We start from the raw sequence: 21554 nt of genomic DNA on the forward strand, positions 1-21554 counted from the left end.
TTTCACCATTTGATTAGCACTTCGTCGGGGATTACACTCAAGTCGCTTCTTCACTTTTTGAACCATTTCGCGTGACGTTCAAGTTTTTTGATGACCACCTCCATCACATTTCGCGATGCTACCAGTATTATTGTAACGAGTAATGTTGCAATAAACAAAAACTTTATTTACTTTGAAGTAGTAGTCTGGTCAAATACTCATCTTTTATAGATATGTTTTAGGCATTTTGTTTTTTAATAAAATAAAATGCGATCGTTTTGATTTTATAGTATGTTATTATTGACATCAAATAGTATACAGAAACATTTTTTTTGCTTATTTTTTTGTAGTAGTGTGGCACTAAAATAAGCGTCTTAAAAAAAGATAGGTGGCTTGTCAACAAGATTTTGGCTCTTCAGGACATCTGAAACGAAAAAGTTAAACTTCTTATTATTCTGAAGGCTTGGCATTCTGGAAGGTGCTACAATTTTTTTGAAAAATAACAAAATGGCGGATTTTTGAGAAAAACGTATGTTTTTCGGGTGGAAATCAGACTGTAGTATGGAAAGTAAGGGCTGAAAAGAAACGAAATACCACCTGCCAGAATTACAAGCCTACCGAATAATAATCAGTTTACCTTTTTCGTTTCAGATGTCCTGGTGCGTGATTACCATTCGGAGGTGCACAGATTCAAAATCCGTGCATAAAACACGAAATAGTAGAAAAAGTTTTTTTTTCGCCTCCCGGCAGGTAATTGCAAATCACCGATTGTATTTCTGCCATAAAAAGCTGCTCATAAAAAACCATCTTTCGTTCGGAGGCGGCGTAAAACCTTAGATCCCTGCATTTGTGGAAAACATGAACACGCACACCACAAATAAGAAGAGGACTGCGAGGCAAAGGAAAAAAATTCCATTTGGTTGGACCACCTCTTACGCTTCATGCTGTACAATTAATTAAATGAGTATTAAGTGCTCAGTGGGAAAGGGACGAGAATGGTTAATGATGTTTAAACTCATTTTTCTTATTGATGTAAAATAAATATTTAAAATAATAAAATTAATTTACTTTTACTTTTGATTAATTTTCATTTGCTTTTGTTGCCTTGATTTTAATTATTTACATAAGTATATTTATATTTGTGACGACTCAGTAAGTCGTAAATTACTATAATATATTTGCAGTAATGTATGTATGAAATATTAATTAAAGAGTATAATCCTTATTACGGCTGCCATTTTCGCTTTGTTTACAGTGTCCAATAACGGTAACTCGATACGAACAAACATTAATAATTATGAAAGAGTACAGCTTTAGCGGACTTTTTACAAAGGGTTAAATTTTTAACAGTTTAGGCAAAAGAGCAATTAATTTATTATCGACCAATTTATGCAAAACATCACACGTAAAACTACTTCTAATATTTCCGTACTCAGGTTTCTTCAGTAGAATTTAACAGAGAATTTGTTCGTAGTGGATTTAAGCCCTCTAACTACTTAACTGAGCATTTTTTAACCGTTCTCAAAACAGCAATAACGAAATGTCGTTAAAAAATTAATTAGAGGGTTAAAATATTCCACTAAAAGTTCAACTACAATTTTATAGGGGTCACTACCGCCAATGAAAAAGTCGTACGAGTTAGTGCGCAAGAAGGCTTAGTTCAAGCTAATGTTATCACATTTTGCATTAATACATTGCGAATATATGCACTTATGAGTATTGAGGCGGGCCGATTTGTGTGGAACGCAATTTTTAAACCTTCTGTAACGAGTGGGGGTTAGTGAGTTAAAATCCACCACACTTTTTGTTGTAACTTTAACGCTCCGTAAAAAATATTAAACCTTCTGGACTTGTATTGCTTTCAGCAATGATGACCTGGGAGGAGGCCTCCTCTTTCATAATTATTAGCGTTTTTTCGTGTTCAGTAACATTTTTATAAAGTTTTTCGACTTTGTTATTAAGTTACATACACATTATTTACTAAATTATGAAAACAATTTATATGCTAACAAAGTTTTTCATATTTAATTAATTTTGTACGTGACTACTTAGGAGGAGAAAAAGTAAAAAAAGAGCAAATATACACATACATATGACTACGCAATTTAACCAGACAAACCACAACACTTTCTATCACTGCCAATCAAATTCTGCGAAAAAGTGTAAATGAAATTAATTAACCTGAGGATAATTGAATGAGTCATGCTTGCTAGTTGGTTTGCTGGACAGTGGGTAGTTTCTGCCGGACAATAACGCACAGCCAGACATACACGACAAGCGAGGCGTGCCGCTTGCAGTGGCGGTAGTGGTATCCACCTACTTCTACTTGCAGCCACGCTGATACCGCAGCGTAGTCCTGGCATTAAATTGAATCCAGTGGTTGGTCAATGTACGCATGTATGTACGTACAATATACATATTTATGACAAAACCAACTTTGTGCACCGAATTTTGTTAGTTGCAACCATTTTTCAAATTCTTATCCTTAATTCTTTGTGCGTTTTATACACTCAGTTGTTGTCAAAGAAACTTTTGCGAAAAACCACATAATATAATATAACAATTTAACGCGCGCACATTCCCACAGGGAAAATTAAAGCTAGTCATACGAATTTTCGCCAACTTCATACCAGTTCACACAGAGTATGTCATCATCCATATCGTTCGTTACATCTGTGGCCTGGTGAGTTGTTTCGCCTTTATGTATACTACAGCATGTTGTTGGTTTCCAGAACTCAACAGAAAAATGCAATTACAAGTATTACTGTATACCTCTACCCAAGAATGATAGGAACAAGATTGCACCCATCAGAGAGTGCGTGACGTCACGTTTGCCAAGTCGTGCAGTGTTGCCAACCATTTGCTCTTCACAATAAATTTAGTGCTTTTTTATACCCAAAATGCGAACATTTTTATGTTTGGTGTTTGTTAATTTTTGTTTTTAATTTAAAGCAACCGAAACTGTAAGTTAAAAGAAAACTGTTTATTAAACAAAAGGAATGTTAAAAAAGGTCACTCGGAGAAGATTTTAGTGCTAACGCAAATTTGTTGATTCTTATAAAGTTTGATTTTTTTAAAGTGCAAATTTAATTGTTTGCTCCTTTTAAGTAATATTAAATGTTCTTCTCTCCACTCTTCTTAACATTGAAAACCTTTTTACACATTTAAAAAGCGTTTGAAATTACTGAATGCGAATTAAAACCATAGACGTGTAATCGTTTCGTCCGTTCCTCAATCCTTAGTGGGACAGAGGTCATCAAAAGGTGTATTCATAGTAAAAATAAGCAAGAAAATACTAGAAAATGCTGAAAAAACCATAACGACATTTTTACAAAAAGGGTACATTATTTTGTTACTAACCTGGCAAAAAAGTCGTTCTCTTAAAGAAGAACTCATAAATTAAATTGTACATATCCATAACACATTTGTTTAAAAAAACACACATTTTAAAGACAATTTGTCACGCATACAAAGTTCTTAAGAAATTCAATAAAAATTTGGAATTTTATTTTCTTTAAATGGACATTGTAGTGCGTTTTTATATCCAAAGCTAAGCAACACTGCAGTAACGAGAGAGAGACTGCTGAAGGCAGAAGAACACCAACAACAACTGCAATCGCGTGCAATGCGACCAGATGTTAAAAAAAGTAAAGCTAAATAAAACTGAGTGAATTATTGAACTAATTTTTAAAAAATTTATATTTTACAAAATTATAAACATTACTTTTAATTAAAACAGGAAAAATGTCATTAAGAAGAAACTAAAACTCCGAGACTAAATAACAGAAAAAAATATGCTAAATTAAGTTACGAAAATGGTAATCTGGCCATACTGGTGCTAAAACCACGTAACTCATTTTCAAATTCGCTGAGAGCGAAGTAACGGTACCACGCCGGTAGGCGCCATCTCATTATTCTTTCCATCATGACCACTACCTTTCACTGTACTCCAGGGTATCCACCTTAGCAGTGGTGCAGATGTTACAGAGAGCGAAATATTTACATATCTGTTCAACCTATCAGCTCTCACGCAAGAGAGTTTTTGAGCACTCAAAAGATAGAAATAATGGGTCATACAGCCTTGATTTGATAGTTAATAGTTTTTTTTTTTGTTCCCGAACATTAAAAATAAAATGTGGTCAAAGTGTTTCAACGCCTGAAGAAGCTTTTAAAGCCTTGGAATGGCAAAAATGCTTTGAAAATTCGTTGAAGCGAATGCAGAAGTGTAGAGACTTCTAAGGAAAATACTTTTAAAACAGTAAAGCCACTTTCAATATTATTTTACTATGTTTTCATTATTTCTCACAAAATGTAAAAGGGAGCTCTCGTAATAGCCAGCATTAGCATGTGAACCCACGCGGGGTGTCTCCACATGCCAGACTTATGTTAAGTATGTCAATGTCAATTCTGAACAGTTAGGAGTTTCACCTGCTGCAGTATACAGAAAGCAATTATGGGTAATTCACGAGGTAACTAAACCTTTACTTCTATTATAGGTGATTTTCAGAATCCGATAACGGCATGGAGGAGGCAAAAGTTCATGGAGGTCGTGGAAAACCTGTTGTGTCCACTGGTTGTCTGATTTATGCTTGGATCTCGGCGGTGATTGCAAAGAAGAGCTCGATGAGCATGGTGTTAATCTCACTTACTGTGAGCACACTCGCCTCGTTGTGAAGAAGATGGTTAGGCAACATCAGATGGCATCCCTGTTCTGAGTTTAGTGTCCATACATTAGAATTTTAAATCGCATTTCTTCATTGCTGTTTGACTGAATCCAACCCAGATCCTTCTCTTTATCTATGGGCTGCTCTAATTTTTGTCTTTCCCAAGGTAAACGCTTAGATATAATTTTCCGGAGTTAACATTGCTTTACAACTATTTAACTATTTAACTTGCAGAATGAGTCTCATTTGTCGAATGTGTATTAGGTATTTTCGCATCGGAGAGCATTTGACGATTCTTAGAACATAGCCATGGGAAATTTCTCAGTTGCTTATATGTATAAGAAAATAACTCTCTAATTTGAGCAGCACTACAGCAGATCGTACATTTAGTACATAACAAATTCCTATGTAGTTTCTTGTGTAACCGCATACACTTGCCACCATTAACGTTTATAATACATAGATTTATTACCCGTAAATATGTATATATTTATGTACATAGGCATGTACATTCTAACTGTGACTCGCACATACATTCTAATTACCCTTTTAAGCTCTAAGGCCAAATATTTGATGTGTTTGCGAGATTTCTTGATTAACTCATTTCCTGGCATTTTTATGCTGCCACTGTTCGGAGATGTTCCGCTACGCAGCAAAATGCTTCTGCGGTTAAGGTTTTAATAATCAAAAGCTCAGTTGAAGATATACATATATATATATGCAATTAATTTTTTTTTAGAACTGGCCTTTCGTCGGCAATAAAAACGAGTATTAATATAAATATAGTATTAAAGCATGTAAAAAATATAGGTTTTATGCTCGATAACAGCGAAATATTAAAAAAAGAAATAAAAAACAAATAAAGGTTAATTTTTTAATAGTGGAGTTAGCGATTTACCAAAAAGAAAGGCTTTGAACAAAAAGTGACGAACATAACTGAGTGCATGACAATTTTTTTTTTCATATTCACAAAGGTTTTCGAGTTAGAATTTCTATGCCATTTTTTTTAATTTTTCATTCTTTAACCAAAACCACATAAATCCAATTTCCCAAAAACCCATTAAACAACAAAAATTAAATTAAAAAAAAATTAAATAATATCCTAATTATTTTAGCAAAATAAATTTTTTTTTATTATTAGCAGCCGTGTAGCCTACTAAAACAGTTTTAGGCTGTTAATAAATCCTAAAACTGCTGTAGGCTTAATTTCTACCGGGAGATTTGGGTCCATAGACCCAGTAGTCGTTTAGTTTCACGTAGAAAGGAATCAGGATCTATGAAGTGAGTGTTTGCCCCCTTTTTCGCTACAGTGCCCGCAATTTCATTCCCTTCGTGCCCCTCATGTTCCGGAACCCACATCAAAGTAACAAGGTTTCTTGATGCTAAGGTGTTGAAGATTTTAAAACATTCCCAGACCAACTTTTATTGGAATGAGAAGCTATCCAGCGATTTTAAAGCTGCTTGACTGCCAGAGAGATTGTTAATATTGGCACAGCGCGTGCCTCTCCGTAGACATTCTCTGGCACACAGCTCTAAGGCGTGGAAATGGAACTGATTCTTCCCATTGCAGCTGGTCCAACAATTCTAGCCCCGGCACTACCGTCTTCCATTTGGGACCCATCAGTAAACCACACGCCCTGTTTCAAGGATATTTCATTGTTGCTCCAAGCTGAACGGTAACTAATGAGCGCTTTGAATTTCTTGGAGAATTCTAGTTTCCTTTCCATCTTGTCGTGGACTGCCAGGCACGGAGAGCTCAGGATTGAACCCAGAATTCTTACATGTCCTGTAAGATTGCGTTTTTTGAGATGGAATAATAAAAAAATTAATACTACCTTCATATTTATGGAGCACATAGAGAAATCGATCAAAAAAGTCAAGAGTGTACCAATCGATGCGTATTGACCGCAATACTAATAATCTCTAGGACCAAAACGATTTTTATCTCAGTTGAAAAGTTATTAACAAAAATAAATTTTATCTAGTTCCTCTTTTCAATCCCTAAATACCCGAAAGTTACTGCACTTAGGGATAAAACTTCACTTGCAATTTACATAAGGTACGTTTAAACTATTATATATTTTCTACAAAAACTCCGAAAATATTAATATTAACTTAAATACCTATATTGTTAATAAAAATGTATGCAATGTTTGCGAACAAACGAACGATACTACGAAATGTAGCGATAAGTGAATGTTTTTATAATATAAGATGCTAAACATACGGCGGCGTTAATCGGGATTACCGGATTAGTGAACAGCTGATTTGTTTATTGGATAGTTTTGTCACTAAAAAATGTACCGCAGGCAATAAATACGTTTATTAACAGCATTGATACTAAAAAGGAATTAGTTATTTCAAAAAAAATCTTAAATTATAATTTCTCAAACTGCTCCGAAATAGCAAACCAATTAAAGTAATATCGCACGTATTAGTGCAAACTAGCATTACATCCAGTCCTACTTGTTCTTCCTTTTAGAAGTTTGAGTATTTTTCATTCACAATAGATGTTCACTGTCATTTTTCGGCAATGTTACCATCGAAAATTCCCCTGATCCGCTTAAATTATAAGAATTAAGTATAGTTGTCAATCCGCATTAGTTGTACTTAAGTCGTTAATTCCTAACGACACCGTTTCTGTCTACGCTATTAGATGGTAAATTACTTAATATTGGAGGATTTAAATATTTACGGTGAAATTTGGAACGGAGATACATATCAGACAAAACAATGTAATGAAATATTTTGTATAAAAAATGCCGCCGCCGACAATTTGGAATAGAAAATTGCGCGAATTTTCACTATAATATATCTTATCTGAGACATAAAGGCAAATGAATATGTATATCGAATAATTTTTTTTTTTTAGAAAAAGCGCAGTAGGTGAAAATTTGGAATAAAAAATCATTCATTGACTTTTTTTGATACATTTTTCCATATTTAAAAATGGGCAAAATAATGAAATATGTAGTACTTAAAAACTAATTTACTGCTAACCATATAATCCTTTCTATGTATAATATTAATTTGGGTGCAAATTTTCTGACTTATTACAAAAGAACTAATTCTAATTTTATTTTATAAATTAAAAGAAAAAAATTATGTAATACTTGTTTCAAATCATGTTTCTAATAGTTCAATATATTTATTTATAGTTATAAGCCTTTGAAAATAGTTAATTAGTTAAGTTCTTCTTCTTCTTAATTGGCGCTATAACCGCTTACGCGATTTTGGCCGAGTTTAACAAAGCGCGCCAGTCGTTTCTTTCTCGTGCTAACCGGCGCCAATTGGACACACCAAGTGAAGCCAAATCCTTCTCCACCTGATCTTTCCAACGCAGTGGAGGCCGCCCTCTTCCTCTGCTACCACCAGCTGGTACCGCATCGAATACTTTCAAAGCCGGAGCGTTTGTATCCATTCGGACGACATGACCCAGCCAACGTAGCCGCTGGATCTTTATTCGCTGCGCTATGTCTATGTCGTCGTAAAGCTCATACAGCTCATCGTTCCATCGTCTGCGATATTCGCCGTTGCCAACGTGCAAAGGTCCAAAAATCTTACGCAGAATCTTTCTCTCGAACACTCCAAGCGTCGCTTCATCGGATGTTGTCATCGTCCAAGCTTCTGCGCCATACGTTAGGACGGGCATGATGAGAGTCTTGTAGAGCGTTAGTTTTGTTCGTCGAGAGAGGACTTTACTACTTAATTGCCTACTTAGTCCAAAGTAGCACTTGTTGGCAAGAGAGATTCTACGTTGGATTTCAAGGCTGACATTGTTATCGGTGTTAATGCTGGTTCCTAAATAGACGAAGTCTTTTACAACCTCGAAATTATAACTGTCTACAGTGACGTGGGTGCCGATACGCGAGTGCGCCGACTGTTTGTTTGAAGACAGGAGGTACTTCGTTTTGTCCTCGTTCACCACCAAACCCATTCGCTTTGCCTCTTTATCCAGTTTGGAGAAGGCAGAACTAACAGCGCGGTTGTTAAGGCCGATGATGTCAATATCATCGGCATACGCCAACAATTGTACGCTCTTATAAAAAATTGTGCCTGAGCGATTAAGTTCTGCGGCTCGTACGATGCTCTCCAACATCAGGTTAAAGAAGTCACACGACAGCGAGTCACCCTGTCTGAAACCTCGTTTGGTATCAAACGGCTCGGAGAGGTCCTTCCCAATTCTGACGGCGCTACTGGTGTTGAGCAACGTCATCTTACATAGCCGTATTAGTTTTGCGGGGATACCAAATTCAGACATCGCGGCATACAGGTAACTCCTTTCCGTACTGTCGAATGCAGCTTTGAAGTCGACGAAAAGGTGGTGTGTGTCGATTCTCCTTTCATGGGTCTTTTCCAAGATTTGGCGTATTGAGAATATTTGGTCGATGGTAGACTTTCCAGGTCTGAAGCCACACTGATAAGGTCCAATCAGTTGGTTGACGGTGGGCTTCAGCCTTTCACACAATACGCTCGCTAGAACCTTATAGGCGATATTTAGAAGACTAATCCCGCGGTAATTGGCACAAATTGCAGGATCGCCCTTCTTATGGATTGGGCAGAGCACACTTAAATTCCAATCGGCAGGCATGCTTTCATCCGACCATATTTTGCATAGAAGCTGATGCATGCACCTTACCAGCTCCTCGCCGCCATGTTTGAATAGCTCACCCGGTAGTCCGTCGGCGCCCGCGGCTTTGTTGTTCTTTAGCCGCATTATCGCTATTCTCACCTCGTCATGATCGGGTAGCGGAACGACAATTCCGTCGTCAACGATTGGGGTATCGGGATCTTCACTTTCTCGGTGACATGCGCAGCTGTCACTGTTCAATAGGTTCGAGAAGTGTTCCCTCCATAATTTAAGATTGCTCTGTACGTCAGTCACCAGTTCGCCGTCTTTGTTCTTACAGGAAAACGCCCCGGTCTTGAAACCTTCTGTAAGCCGCCGAACTTTCTGGTAAAATTTTCGGGCGTTGTTCTTATTGGCCAGCATCTCAAGCTCCTCGCACTCACGTATTTCGGCCTCTCGTTTCTTCTTTCGGATAATACGTCTCTCTTCCTTTCTCAGCTCTCTGTAGCGATCCCACATGGCTCGCGTTGCGCCCGATCGCAGCGTGGCTCTATAGGCGGCATCCTTTCTTTCTGCGGCAGCATGACATTCCTCGTCGTACCAATTGTTTTTTCGGGCTCGCCGGAATCCGATTTCTTCTTCGGCGGCGGTACGTAGAGAACGAGAAATGTTGCTCCATTGTTCGTGGATGCCGGTTTGTTGGGCAGTGCTCTCCGAGAGCAGGAGTGAGAGTCGAGTGGCGAATCTTCTGGCTGTCTGTTGTGATTGCAGCTTTTCGATGTCGAACATTCTTTGCGTAGGTAGATGCACGTTTTTTGCTGCACAGAGGCGGGTGCGCAGTTTGGCTGCAACAAGGTAGTGATCCGAGTCAATGTTGGGTCCTCGGATCGTACGTACATCTAATACACTAGAAGCGTGTCTTCCATCTATCACAACATGATCGATCTGGTTTCGTGTTTTTCGATCAGGAGACAGCCAGGTGGCTTGGTGAATCTTCTTATGCTGGAATCTGGTGCTACAGACTATCATGTTTCGGGCCCCGGCGAAGTCGATCAGCCTCTGTCCGTTACCGGATGTTTCGTTGTGCAGGCTGAATTTTCCGACTGTGGGACCAAAAATTCCCTCCTTGCCCACCCTGGCGTTGAAGTCGCCAAGCACGATTTTTATGTCGTGACGGGGGCAGCGCTCATAGGAACGTTCCAGGCGCTCATAGAAAGAATCTTTGGTCGCATCGTCCTTCTCTTCCGTCGGGGCGTGGGCGCAAATTAGCGAGATGTTAAAAAAACGTGCTTTGATGCGGATTGTTGCGAGACGCTCGTCCACCGGAGTGAACGACAGTACTTGGCGACGAAGTCTCTCTCCCACAACAAATCCGACACCGAATTTGCGCTCCTTTACATGGCAGCTGTAGTAGACGTCGCAAGGTCCTATGGTTTTCTTACCTTGCCCCGTCCATCGCATCTCTTGGATGGCAGTGATGTCAGCCTTTACTCTCACGAGGACATCAACCAGCCGGGCAGAGGTACCTTCCCCATTAAGGGACCGGACATTCCAGGTGCATGCCCTCAAATCATAATCCTTAGTTCGTTTGCAGGGGTCGTCATCAGTATAGGGAGGTCTCATCCGAGGCTTTGTTGCTGTTTTCATTGGGGGGGCGATTTTTAAGTGGCGGGTCCCAAACCCAACGCACAACCAGCTATCCTGGAATATTTCGCCTTCTCACGTTAGCTCACTCCCGAACGGATGTTCGGAAGCTACCCAGAGGATACGTGGGCTAATCCCGGCCGTTGTGAGCTGCTTGAACCATATGCATATTAGTTAAGTTACTCATATAATAATCTATAGTATATTAAATTGTACGAATATTTTGTAATATTGGTTGTGAAGGTCTGTGCAACACAGCCAATTTAATGATTAGCAAAATTGATTGATAGCTTATGCGTTTATAGTAATTATACTTCAGATAAATTCGTTTTGTGGGTATTTGTTTTCATTACAGTTGCATTAGGATGCTAAATATGGTGCTGAAGTCATTATTTCTTTGAAAAGCAGCGGCAGGCCATAAAATGAACAAGCGAAATATTCACACAATAAATATTACTTTAATTGAATGGATGTTTTAATTTTTCAGTATTCCACAAATAGTTTGTGTCGTGTGTTGTTGTCGCGGCGCACGATGGAGCGAAGCGGAAATTATTGCATATTTATGGGTATATTTAAGACGAATTGAAGTTGAACTTTAAGTTTTTATTTTTTTATTTCCTTTTCTATTTTTGTTTTATTTTCTTTGAACGTTTTACGACATGCTCCCAGAGTATGCGTAGTCACGTATTTTACGGGAAAAAGTAATCATACTCGCACATAGCGCATTAGGCTATTTTTCACAATTTTCAGTTATAAATTTACGAGTGTGTCGATTAGATCTTAACACAGCGCAACGCCTTTTATTATTGTATAGGTATGTAGTGTAACTCCTTTTTTTATTTCTCTTTTTGTAACTTAATACGAGTGCTTGTGTATGTTGATATGCTCATGCGCTCGCGTGTATGTGCATGTGTGTGTATGTGTTATATTTTATGTGCAACGGACTGCATTATGATAGGTAGCATTTCAAAACTTTAGCAACAAAAACTGTCAGCACTGTTACCAATGCTTGCGAGCGCACATGGATAATTTGAAAAGTAATGGCGAAGAAAGGGGGCATACATGCATGCATAGGTATACGTTTTGGAAAACAATGCGTAGAAGAAGTATAAGTGTGTGTGTGTGTGTGTGTGTAGAAAACGTTACTGAAGTAGAAAATTACAAAATTAATGTACAATGACTTAAACAATTACTCGCATGCCATATGTGTCGACTTTAAGTACAAGTGAGTGCTCCAAACTCTTCACACAAAAGCTCCTCGCACACACACACACACACAAGCACGCGCGCGCATTATCAAGCGAAAGACAAGCGAAAAATATTATAAATGACTGAGGTGTGTAACTTTGCAATTAGTATACCACAGTGCGCATATTTTTTGCCATTAAAATGAAAATAAAAATAAATATCACAAAGTTTTCATTTTGCGGTTTTACGCTTCAAACTTTTGACATCAACTTTTTTTGGTATTATTAATAATTACCGCAACAAGCCAAACTTTAATAGATACACTCGATTCGGAGTCCCACTCGTAATTGGAATTAACAAAAAACAAAACGCTGAGCTAATTAAAGTTGAACGTAAAATTATAGTTGTCTTTTATTGTTTATGAAAATATCTCTATGTATTCCCCCATACTATCACTTATTAATATTGCTAACTAAAATTAAATTTTTGTTTTTTATTTTTTATTCTTTCATTCCAGGACACACACAAAAGCTCTCACCATACATACGCCATTGGGAGACAGCGGATTTCGATCGTTCATATTTGCACTCGGCACATCAAAAGCACATCGAACAGAAACGTCATCGGCGAAAAAGACAACTGAATTCGGACGAATTCGGACCAGTGCACACAATCAGACTGAATTTCTTTGCTCATGACAGGTACGTATGTGAATTATGTTATAGCACAGTGCGATGAATTTTAACTTTTTTCACACATCAGAAAATGGATATGTGTCCTAGACTATAACTCAATAATATTTAATCGACAAACGATCTTTAAGTCGATGTGTAAATCTCCAATTATTCTTTTTTTTCAAAATTTCAGCACTAAAAAATTATCCTTCTTCTCTCTTAATTGGCGCGATAACCGCTTACGCGACTTTGGCCGAGATTAACAAAGCGCGCCAGTCGTTTCTTTCTCGTGCTAACCGGCGCCAATTGGACACACCAAGTGAAGCCAAGTCCTTCTCCACCTGATCTTTCCAACGCAGAGGAGGCCTTCCTCTTCCTCTGCTACCACCAGTTGGTACCGCATCGAATACTTTCAAAGCCGGAGCGTTTGTATCCATTCGGACGACATGACCCAGCCAACGAAGCCGCTGGATCTTTATTCGCTGCGCTATGTCTATGTCGTCGTAAAGCTCATACAGCTCATCGTTCCATCGTCTGCGATATTCGCCGTTGCCAACGTGCAAAGGTCCAAAAATCTTACGCAGAATCTTTCTCTCGAACACTCCAAGCGTCGCTTCATCGGATGTTGTAATCGTCCAAGCTTCTGCGCCATACGTTAGGACGGGCATGATGAGAGTCTTGTAGAGTGTTAATTTTGTTCGTCGAGAGAGGACTTTACTGCTCAATTGCCTACTTAGTCCAAAGTAGCACTTGTTGGCAAGAGAGATTCTACGTTGGATTTCAAGGCTGACATTGTTATCGGTGTTAATGCTGGTTCCTAAATAAACGAAGTCTTTTACAACCTCAAAATTGTAACTGTCAACAGTGACGTGGGTGCCGATACGCGAGTGCGCCGACTGTTTGTTTGAAGACAGGAGGTACTTCGTTTTGTCCTCGTTCACCACCAAACCCATTCGCTTTGCCTCTTTATCCAGTTTGGAGAAGGCAGAACTAACAGCGCGGTTGTTAAGGCCGATGATGTCAATATCATCGGCATACGCCAACAATTGCACGCTCTTATAAAAAATTGTGCCTGAGCGATTAAGTTCTGCGGCTCGTACGATGCTCTCCAACATCAGGTTAAAGAAGTCACACGACAGCGAGTCACCCTGTCTGAAACCTCGTTTGGTATCAAACGGCTCGGAGAGGTCCTTCCCAATTCTGACGGCGCTGCTGGTGTTGAGCAACGTCATCTTACATAGCCGTATTAGTTTTGCGGGGATACCAAATTCAGACATAGCGGCATACAGGTAACTCCTTTCCGTACTGTCGAATGCAGCTTTGAAGTCGACGAAAAGGTGGTGTGTGTCGATTCTCCTTTCATGGGTCTTTTCCAAGATTTGGCGTATTGTGAATAGTTGGTCGATGGTAGACTTTCCAGGTCTGAAGCCACACTGATAAGGTCCAATCAGTTGGTTGACGGTGGGCTTCAGCCTTTCACACAATACGCTCGCTAGAACCTTATAGGCGATATTTAGAAGACTAATCCCGCGGTAATTGGCACAGATTGCAGGATCACCCTTCTTATGGATTGGGCAGAGCACACTTAAATTCCAATCGGCAGGCATGCTTTCATCCGACCATATTCTGCATAGGAGCTGATGCATGCACCTTACCAGCTCATCGCCGCCATGTTTGAATAGCTCAGCCGGCAGTCCGTCGGCGCCCGCGGCTTTGTTGTTCTTTAGCCGTGATATTGCTATTCTCACCTCGTCATGGTCGGGTAACGGAACGACAACTCCGTCGTCAACGATTGGGGTATCGGGATCTTCACATTCTCTATGACATGCGCAGCTGTCACCGTTTAACAGGTGCGAGAAGTGTTCCCTCCATAATTTAAGATTGCTCTGTACGTCAGTCACCAGATCGCCGTCTTTGTTCTTACAGGACAACGCCCCGGTCTTAAAACCTTCTGTAAGCCGCCGAACTTTCTGGTAAAATTTTCGGGCGTTGTTCTTATTGGCCAGCATCTCAAGCTCCTCGCACTCACGTATTTCGGCCTCTCGTTTCTTCTGTCGGATAATACGTCTCTCTTCCTTTTTTAGCTCTCTGTAGCGATCCCACATGGCTCGCGTTGCGCCCGATCGCAGCGTGGCTCTATAGGCGGCATCTTTTCTTTCTGCGGCAGCATGACATTCCTCGTCGTACCAATTGTTTTTTCGGGCTCGCCGGAATCCGATTTCTTCTTCGGCGGCGGTACGTAGGGAACGAGAAATGTTGCTCCATTGCTCGCGCATGCCGGTGTGTTGGGCAGTGCTCTCCGAGAGCAGGAGTGAGAGTCGAGTGGCGAATCTTCTGGCTGTCTGTTGTGATTGCAGCTTTTCGATGTCGAACATTCTTTGCGTAGGTAGATGTACGTTTTTTGCTGCACAGAGGCGTGTGCGCAGTTTGGCTGCAACAAGGTAATGATCCGAGTCGATATTGGGTCCTCGGATCGTACGTACATCTAATACACTAGAAGCGTGTCTTCCATCTATCACAACATGATCGATCTGGTTTCGCGTTTTTCGATCTGGAGACAGCCAGGTAGCTTGGTGAATCTTCTTATGCTGGAATCTGGTGCTACAGACTATCATGTTTCGGGCCCCGGCGAAGTCGATCAGCCTCTGTCCGTTACCGGATGTTTCGTTGTGCAGGCTGAATTTTCCGACTGTGGGACCAAAAATTCCCTCCTTGCCCACCCTGGCGTTGAAGTCGCCAAGCACGATTTTTATGTCGTGGCGGGGGCAGCGCTCATAGGAACGTTCCAGGCGCTCATAGAAAGAATCCTTGGTCGCATCGTCCTTCTCTTCCGTCGGGGCGTGGGCGCAAATTAGCGAGATGTTGAAAAATCGCGCTTTGATGCGGATTGTTGCGAGACGCTCGTCCACCGGAGTGAACGACAGTACTTGGCGACGAAGTCTCTCTCCCACAACAAATCCGACACCGAATTTGCGCTCCTTTACATGGCAGCTGTAGTAGACGTCGTAAGATCCTATGTTTTTCTTACCTTGCCCCGTCCATCGCATCTCTTGGATGGCAGTGATGTCAGCCTTTACTCTCACGAGGACATCAACCAGCCGGGCAGAGGCATCTTCCCCATTAAGGGACCGGACATTCCAGGTGCATGCCCTCAAATCGTATTCCTTATTTCGTTTGCAGGGGTCGTCATCAGTGTTGGAAGTTCTCATCCGAGGCTTTGTTGCTGTTTTCATTGGGGGGGCTTTTTAAGTGGCGGGTCCCAAACCCAGCGCACAACCAGCTATGCTGGGATGCTTCGCCTTCTCACTTTAGCTCACTCGCGAACGGGTGTTCGGAAGCTAACCAGAGGATACGTGGGCTAATCCCGGACGTTGTGAGCTGCTTGAACCATATGTAGAAGAATCGTCCTGGCCACTCCCAAGTGAATGACGATCAGTAACTTTCCCCACTTGCGTGGACTTCTACACATGGAACCATCCTCCAAATTATCCTAGTTCTATAAAATTATACAGCCTACCTCGTACCTATATGACATCCAATGAAAAAGGAATGTCAAGAGAGTACGAAACATTCATTTTGTTTCTTATATTTAAATCCTTGCGAAAAAACCGTTTTGGACTTCCTCTCTTCAGTCTGTTTAAGGGAGATCGGATTGAGAGTTATTTCTACAATTAATGGATTTGGGTGCGATTGGAGACGTATATTGCGTGATATGGTAAACTTTTTTATTTCTGCAGAGAAATTTTGTGAGAAGTTTGAGATCACGATGTATTTGGGTATGATGTTCTTAGGGTTTTTGATTTTAATCTTTGGAGTATTTCGATGTTAGAGAGTGCCCCAGAGTTGTATGCCATAGGTCCATATTGGTTTCAAGATAGCTGAGTAGAGTAAGAGCTTGCTTTTGAGAGAAACATGAGAGATTTTAATTAAGATTAATAAGATTTTAACTCCAAGTGCTTTGCGTTTGGAGAATACATGCATTTTTCATCTAAGCTTGCTGTCGAGATGCATGCCAAGATATTTTATAAAATTATCTCGGATAATGATAACATTATTGAGTTTAACGGATGGGCAAGCGTTTGGTGTCAGTGTAAAGGTATCTTGAACAGATTTTGCCTCATTAGCTTTTATTTTCCAGTATTTCAGCCATTGAGCTATTTCATCAAGTCCATTTTGGAGTTTGAGAGAAACTACTTCGGAGTGGGAGTCTATAGCGAGTAGGGCGGTGTCATCTGCAAAAGTTCCGACTACAATTTCCTCTGTGATTATGCCAATGTAGAGTTGTGTGTAGAGCAAGTAAAATGTTGGGCCCATTATATTGGCTTGGTACGATCTTTGAGGTGAGACTTGATAAAAGTATAATAATAATTAATAAGTATAGTTTTATTATGCAGAGTAATGACGGCTCCCAGACTTCTGTTCAAAAACTTTGTGAATACTATTTACGAGTCTGTGAACTTGTTCGATGATACCGTGTGCTTTTCTGAAGCCAATTTGGTGATTTGGGACTAACTGTCGGTCTTCAATTATGGGCATCATTGTTTTGATTCCATAACTTTAAAGGCAATGGGCAATAAGCTGATGGGACCATAAGATTTCACTCTTTCTTTGTTTTTTCCGGGTTTAAGGATCATTTTTATTTGAGCGACTTTCTATTGGAGAGGAACAAAACCAGTTTGTAAGATAGCATTATATATAAGTATATACGTGAGAATAGAGATTCCTTCATCTGACAGTTGTTTAAGTACTTCTCCTGTGATGAGATCAAAGCCGGGGCCTTTCTTTGCTTTAAGCTTTTTATAGTCGCTTTTACATCTTTCTTCGAAAACTTTTTTATGGGTAGGTACATTTGGTGAATGAGTTCCAGGGTGTCTTCGACTTCTTGACAGTGCTTAGCGAAGGTTCGATTTCATGTGGCTTAAAAACTCGAGATAAGTGCCGAGCAAATGTATAAGCTTTTTCGAGATTTGATTTATCTCATTTATTATTTTCCATTTTAATGGTTGATGTAACACAATGGCCTTTTTTAATTTATGGCAGCTTTCCAAAATAAATAGTGGCAGGGGTAGCATTGAGGTTACTTCTCTTTTGAGAACATCTTTGAGATAGTCAACCCGTTTGTCAAATTAATACAATGAAATGAAAAATGGTTAGTTATTATTAAGTTAGTCACAACAAAAGTTACATATCTCAATTTTTTGTTTGGAATATGTCCCGTGAACATCTTCAAGTATATTGACAATATTCATTAGGCAGACATTTTAAGATCATATTTTAAATATTTACCTATGAATGCTATATTATTATCTACAATGTGCTAAATTGTAAGGAATTATTTGATTTCTCATCCGATTTTTTCAATAAACTTAAGTCATTTTCAAAATAAACGGCCTCTGTGCATTCCATTATCGCTCAACGAAAGCTGATAATATTTTTTAAGCTTTAATTACACATACAATCTGCTCATATAATTAAGTCGCTTTAACTTTTTACAGTATTCGCAACATTTTTATAACCAAAGTTTTCTTTATTAATTTTTTATTAAATATGTATAACAAACACCTTATAAACTAAAGTTCTACGCTTTGTACAAAAAAAATCCAAAAACTGTTATCAAAATTCATCAGGATTTTCTTCTGTATAAAGCTAATTTTCAGTAGTGTTTTATATGGAAGAAAATGTTTAACAGCTCAGCGAAAGAAAATTGTCAAAAATCAAAATGATTTTTGCAAGGCGAATCTATTAAAGGTGGTATTGGTGAATCAGCTGGTTTGTTCTTTTTATTTCGCCGTGTTTATATGGCTGTTAGCCCAGAATGAAACAAGGCGAATTCATTCTTTGTTTTCTACTTTGCCAATACTTTGGTTAACAATCAAACGTACAAAACATTGTTGTTGGTCTAGTACCACCACCTTTAATGAATGCGCCTTGGATTTTTGGGCCACTTCTAACTTGTACTTCATTACATTGAAACTAAAAGGACTATAAAACCCGGAAGTTTTTTTAGGATTCTTATTAAAAAATTTATGAAAAATTTTGTTAAGTTCGTAAAATTTTTCCGATTTTTATGAATTTTGTAATATACAAAGTTGGAAATTTGCTGCATAAGGTTTTTGTTACACATACAATGAACTATTTGTTTTTATACAAAATGAACGAAAAAAATTTGGTATGAAAAATATTGGGACTATTGTAAAATGATAAAGTGATTTGAGTATATGAGCGCAAGTGCACGTATTAGGTTAGGACATAGATAAAATATTAGAAATTTCCACCCTATGAGACTAAAATCTCTGAATGTAAACTTTTAGACTTTGAGGCTGTTAGACACTATTTTTATATACTAGAGACCAACCAGTTCAAACATATGGCAGTATTTTTTGTTGCGTTATAAAAAATATTAATTTTTTATTTTACTTTCAGAGAATTCCGCATGGTTCTACATCAGAATCCACTGTCAGTATTTTCTAGTGACGTAGAAATCGAAAGTACGCATGGTCCGGTGGATTATGATATTTCAAGAATATACACCGGCTCGTTGGAAGGTAAGATATGAAAAATGTGTATATTATTTTATAGTTTAAACACTGCCACATTTATAAATCAGAAAAATCGATATTCACGCAATAATTTTAGAAATTTAATTTAATTAGATTTCCTTTCTAACAGGTGGCGTAAAATTAATCACCCTATCGGATCATTTATAATTTTTGCAAGTGGAGCGTGTAAAGATTTACATCACTTAAAATATTTTTTTTTTATTTAGTAAAAAATTTATTAAAAATCAGAATGAGATGATTAATGTTGGGCCACCTTGTATTTGTCACTCTGAAAATTTCTTCATAAAAAAAAAGAATTGTACTCAAATTTAAATATAATTTATTTGAATTATTTATAAATGCAAAAAAAAACACAAATTTATATATGATGTATAAAGATTTTTCGAATTGGAGTGCTACTGAAACGAAACAACAGCAATAACCATAAAGCACAAGGGATTGAGTGATGCAGCAGTCATCTCGAAACGGAATAAACGAAAAAATAGTAGAAACGCAACCATAGAAAAACACGGAAAGTTTTCATATTTTGCAAAAATGACCAGTTCCGGAACCTCTGCCACACAGCACACATAAGTGCTCTGTCCATTTGGTCGTTCATCATCTAACAGCTTCGATGGCAGCGATGACTCTGCAAATATTTGAACTCACATTCTCAAATGTATACTCGACTCGCATGAGCACATTTGCACAGCATCAACTTGGATTCGTACATAAATGTGTATGTGTTAGTGTGTGTTTATACGTAGTCATTTGTATTAATATGATTGGGTGGGCAGTTGCGTATGCATTGGGGTGTGCAGAAAACACATTCCACCTTAGATTGAATGAAAGATGTCAAGGACGAAATATTTGCATTGACTATCAGCAGTGCAGAAGGATGGAATTGCCATTTGTGGCATTGCTGGCGCTGTTATGGTTTGCAAGGCAGAGGATGGGGCAATGATTACTACAGCATTCTCTTTTCTCCTTATGCTCACCCTCTACCATCCTCACCATGTACAGTCTAAGCAATGTGGGTATGTTTGTGATGAAATAATATGTTCGTGTAGCATTGGCAACTACTATAACTGTCCATTGCCGTAAACAATAATCACTTTGTGCTGCCAATGGCAATGTCGAATGAAATACTGCTATAAATCTTACCTTCAATTCTCTCAAGGATTGTATGAAAAACTACCCAAATGCCAGCAAAATGAAACAAATCTAAAATTTAAAAGCTTTTTATTGTTACATATTCATGTTTAGTTTGTATTTCCTCATATATTATCTGATACACTTATCGACAGTATGCAGTAGATTGAAATCAATAACGTTTTATTTCCGGAAACTGTGAGAATTCTAACTTTCACATTTCCTCATTTCTTGTACCCCATACATAAAAGCATCTGGGTAAACCAATTTGCCCGCGTAACGTTTACTTGCTATTGGTTCTAAAACTATGCGTGTTCGATATAGACGTATATAGACCATCTACTCGGTATGTAAAGAGTGTTTCCATCAAATCATGTAAATATTATTGGAAGAAAAATATAAAGCCTTTCAAATAAATTTTTTAGCATGAATTCGAAAACTAAAGATATGCGTTACGCCTTCTGTTCTACATAACGAATGCTTGACAATTTATTTATTTGAAGAAAATGCACAAGACCTCCAAGAAAATACAATAGCCAAATTCAATACGATTTTTAAGCCACTTCGAGCTTGTACTTGATTACATACATATATGAACTATAAAACTACATACTGGAAATGTTTCCAAAAATTTTGATTAAAAAGTTGGAAATTTGTTGAATTTTTTTAAATTTTGTGCAAAGTTTAAAACTTTAAGTTATTTAAATAAAAACATAGAAAAAAAATAAAATTAAAAAACATTTTTCAAATTCAATAATTTACTCAGTATTAATTACTAATAACACTGCGTTACAAAAACGAACTTTTTTTCTGTCCTATGAACCAAATATACTTTTTCGGAAAGGGAATAAAAAATAAAAATACACGTGTATCGGCTATTTTCATGTACACGTCAGAATTTTTTTTTATTTATAAAATATAGAGCTCGTAGTCTGCCCGTGTGAAAAATTTTGGAGGACAGAATGTGTGTAAAGCGGTGTAATTTTTACTGCCTTCTAAAAGACCTTTCACTATTACCTATTCCCTATCTGGCATTACTTTTATATACTTTCTTAAGGCAAGGACTAGATAGCAATGGATCAGAATAGTCCACAGCTCTATGAAAAACATCAAACGTATTGATAATACGAAACAAAATGAAATT

The 21554-nt window shown here is 38.3% G+C and overlaps 1 protein-coding gene across 2 annotated transcripts in view; it reads left to right on the top strand.

The window, feature by feature from the left end:
* The window catches only part of LOC129252921 (disintegrin and metalloproteinase domain-containing protein 10), a 164981-nt gene that overhangs the window by 94975 nt on the left and 48452 nt on the right, over positions 1-21554 (top strand). For both annotated transcript variants that reach the window (XM_054891092.1, XM_054891091.1), the window contains exons 3-4: positions 12563-12746; positions 19143-19264. In XM_054891092.1, coding sequence (XP_054747067.1) covers positions 12563-12746; positions 19143-19264 — 306 coding nt within the window. The remainder of the gene's footprint in view (positions 1-12562; positions 12747-19142; positions 19265-21554) is intronic.

This window comes from Anastrepha obliqua, chromosome 1 (genome assembly GCF_027943255.1).
Source record: "Anastrepha obliqua isolate idAnaObli1 chromosome 1, idAnaObli1_1.0, whole genome shotgun sequence".
Classification (NCBI taxonomy): Eukaryota; Metazoa; Arthropoda; class Insecta; order Diptera; family Tephritidae; genus Anastrepha; species Anastrepha obliqua.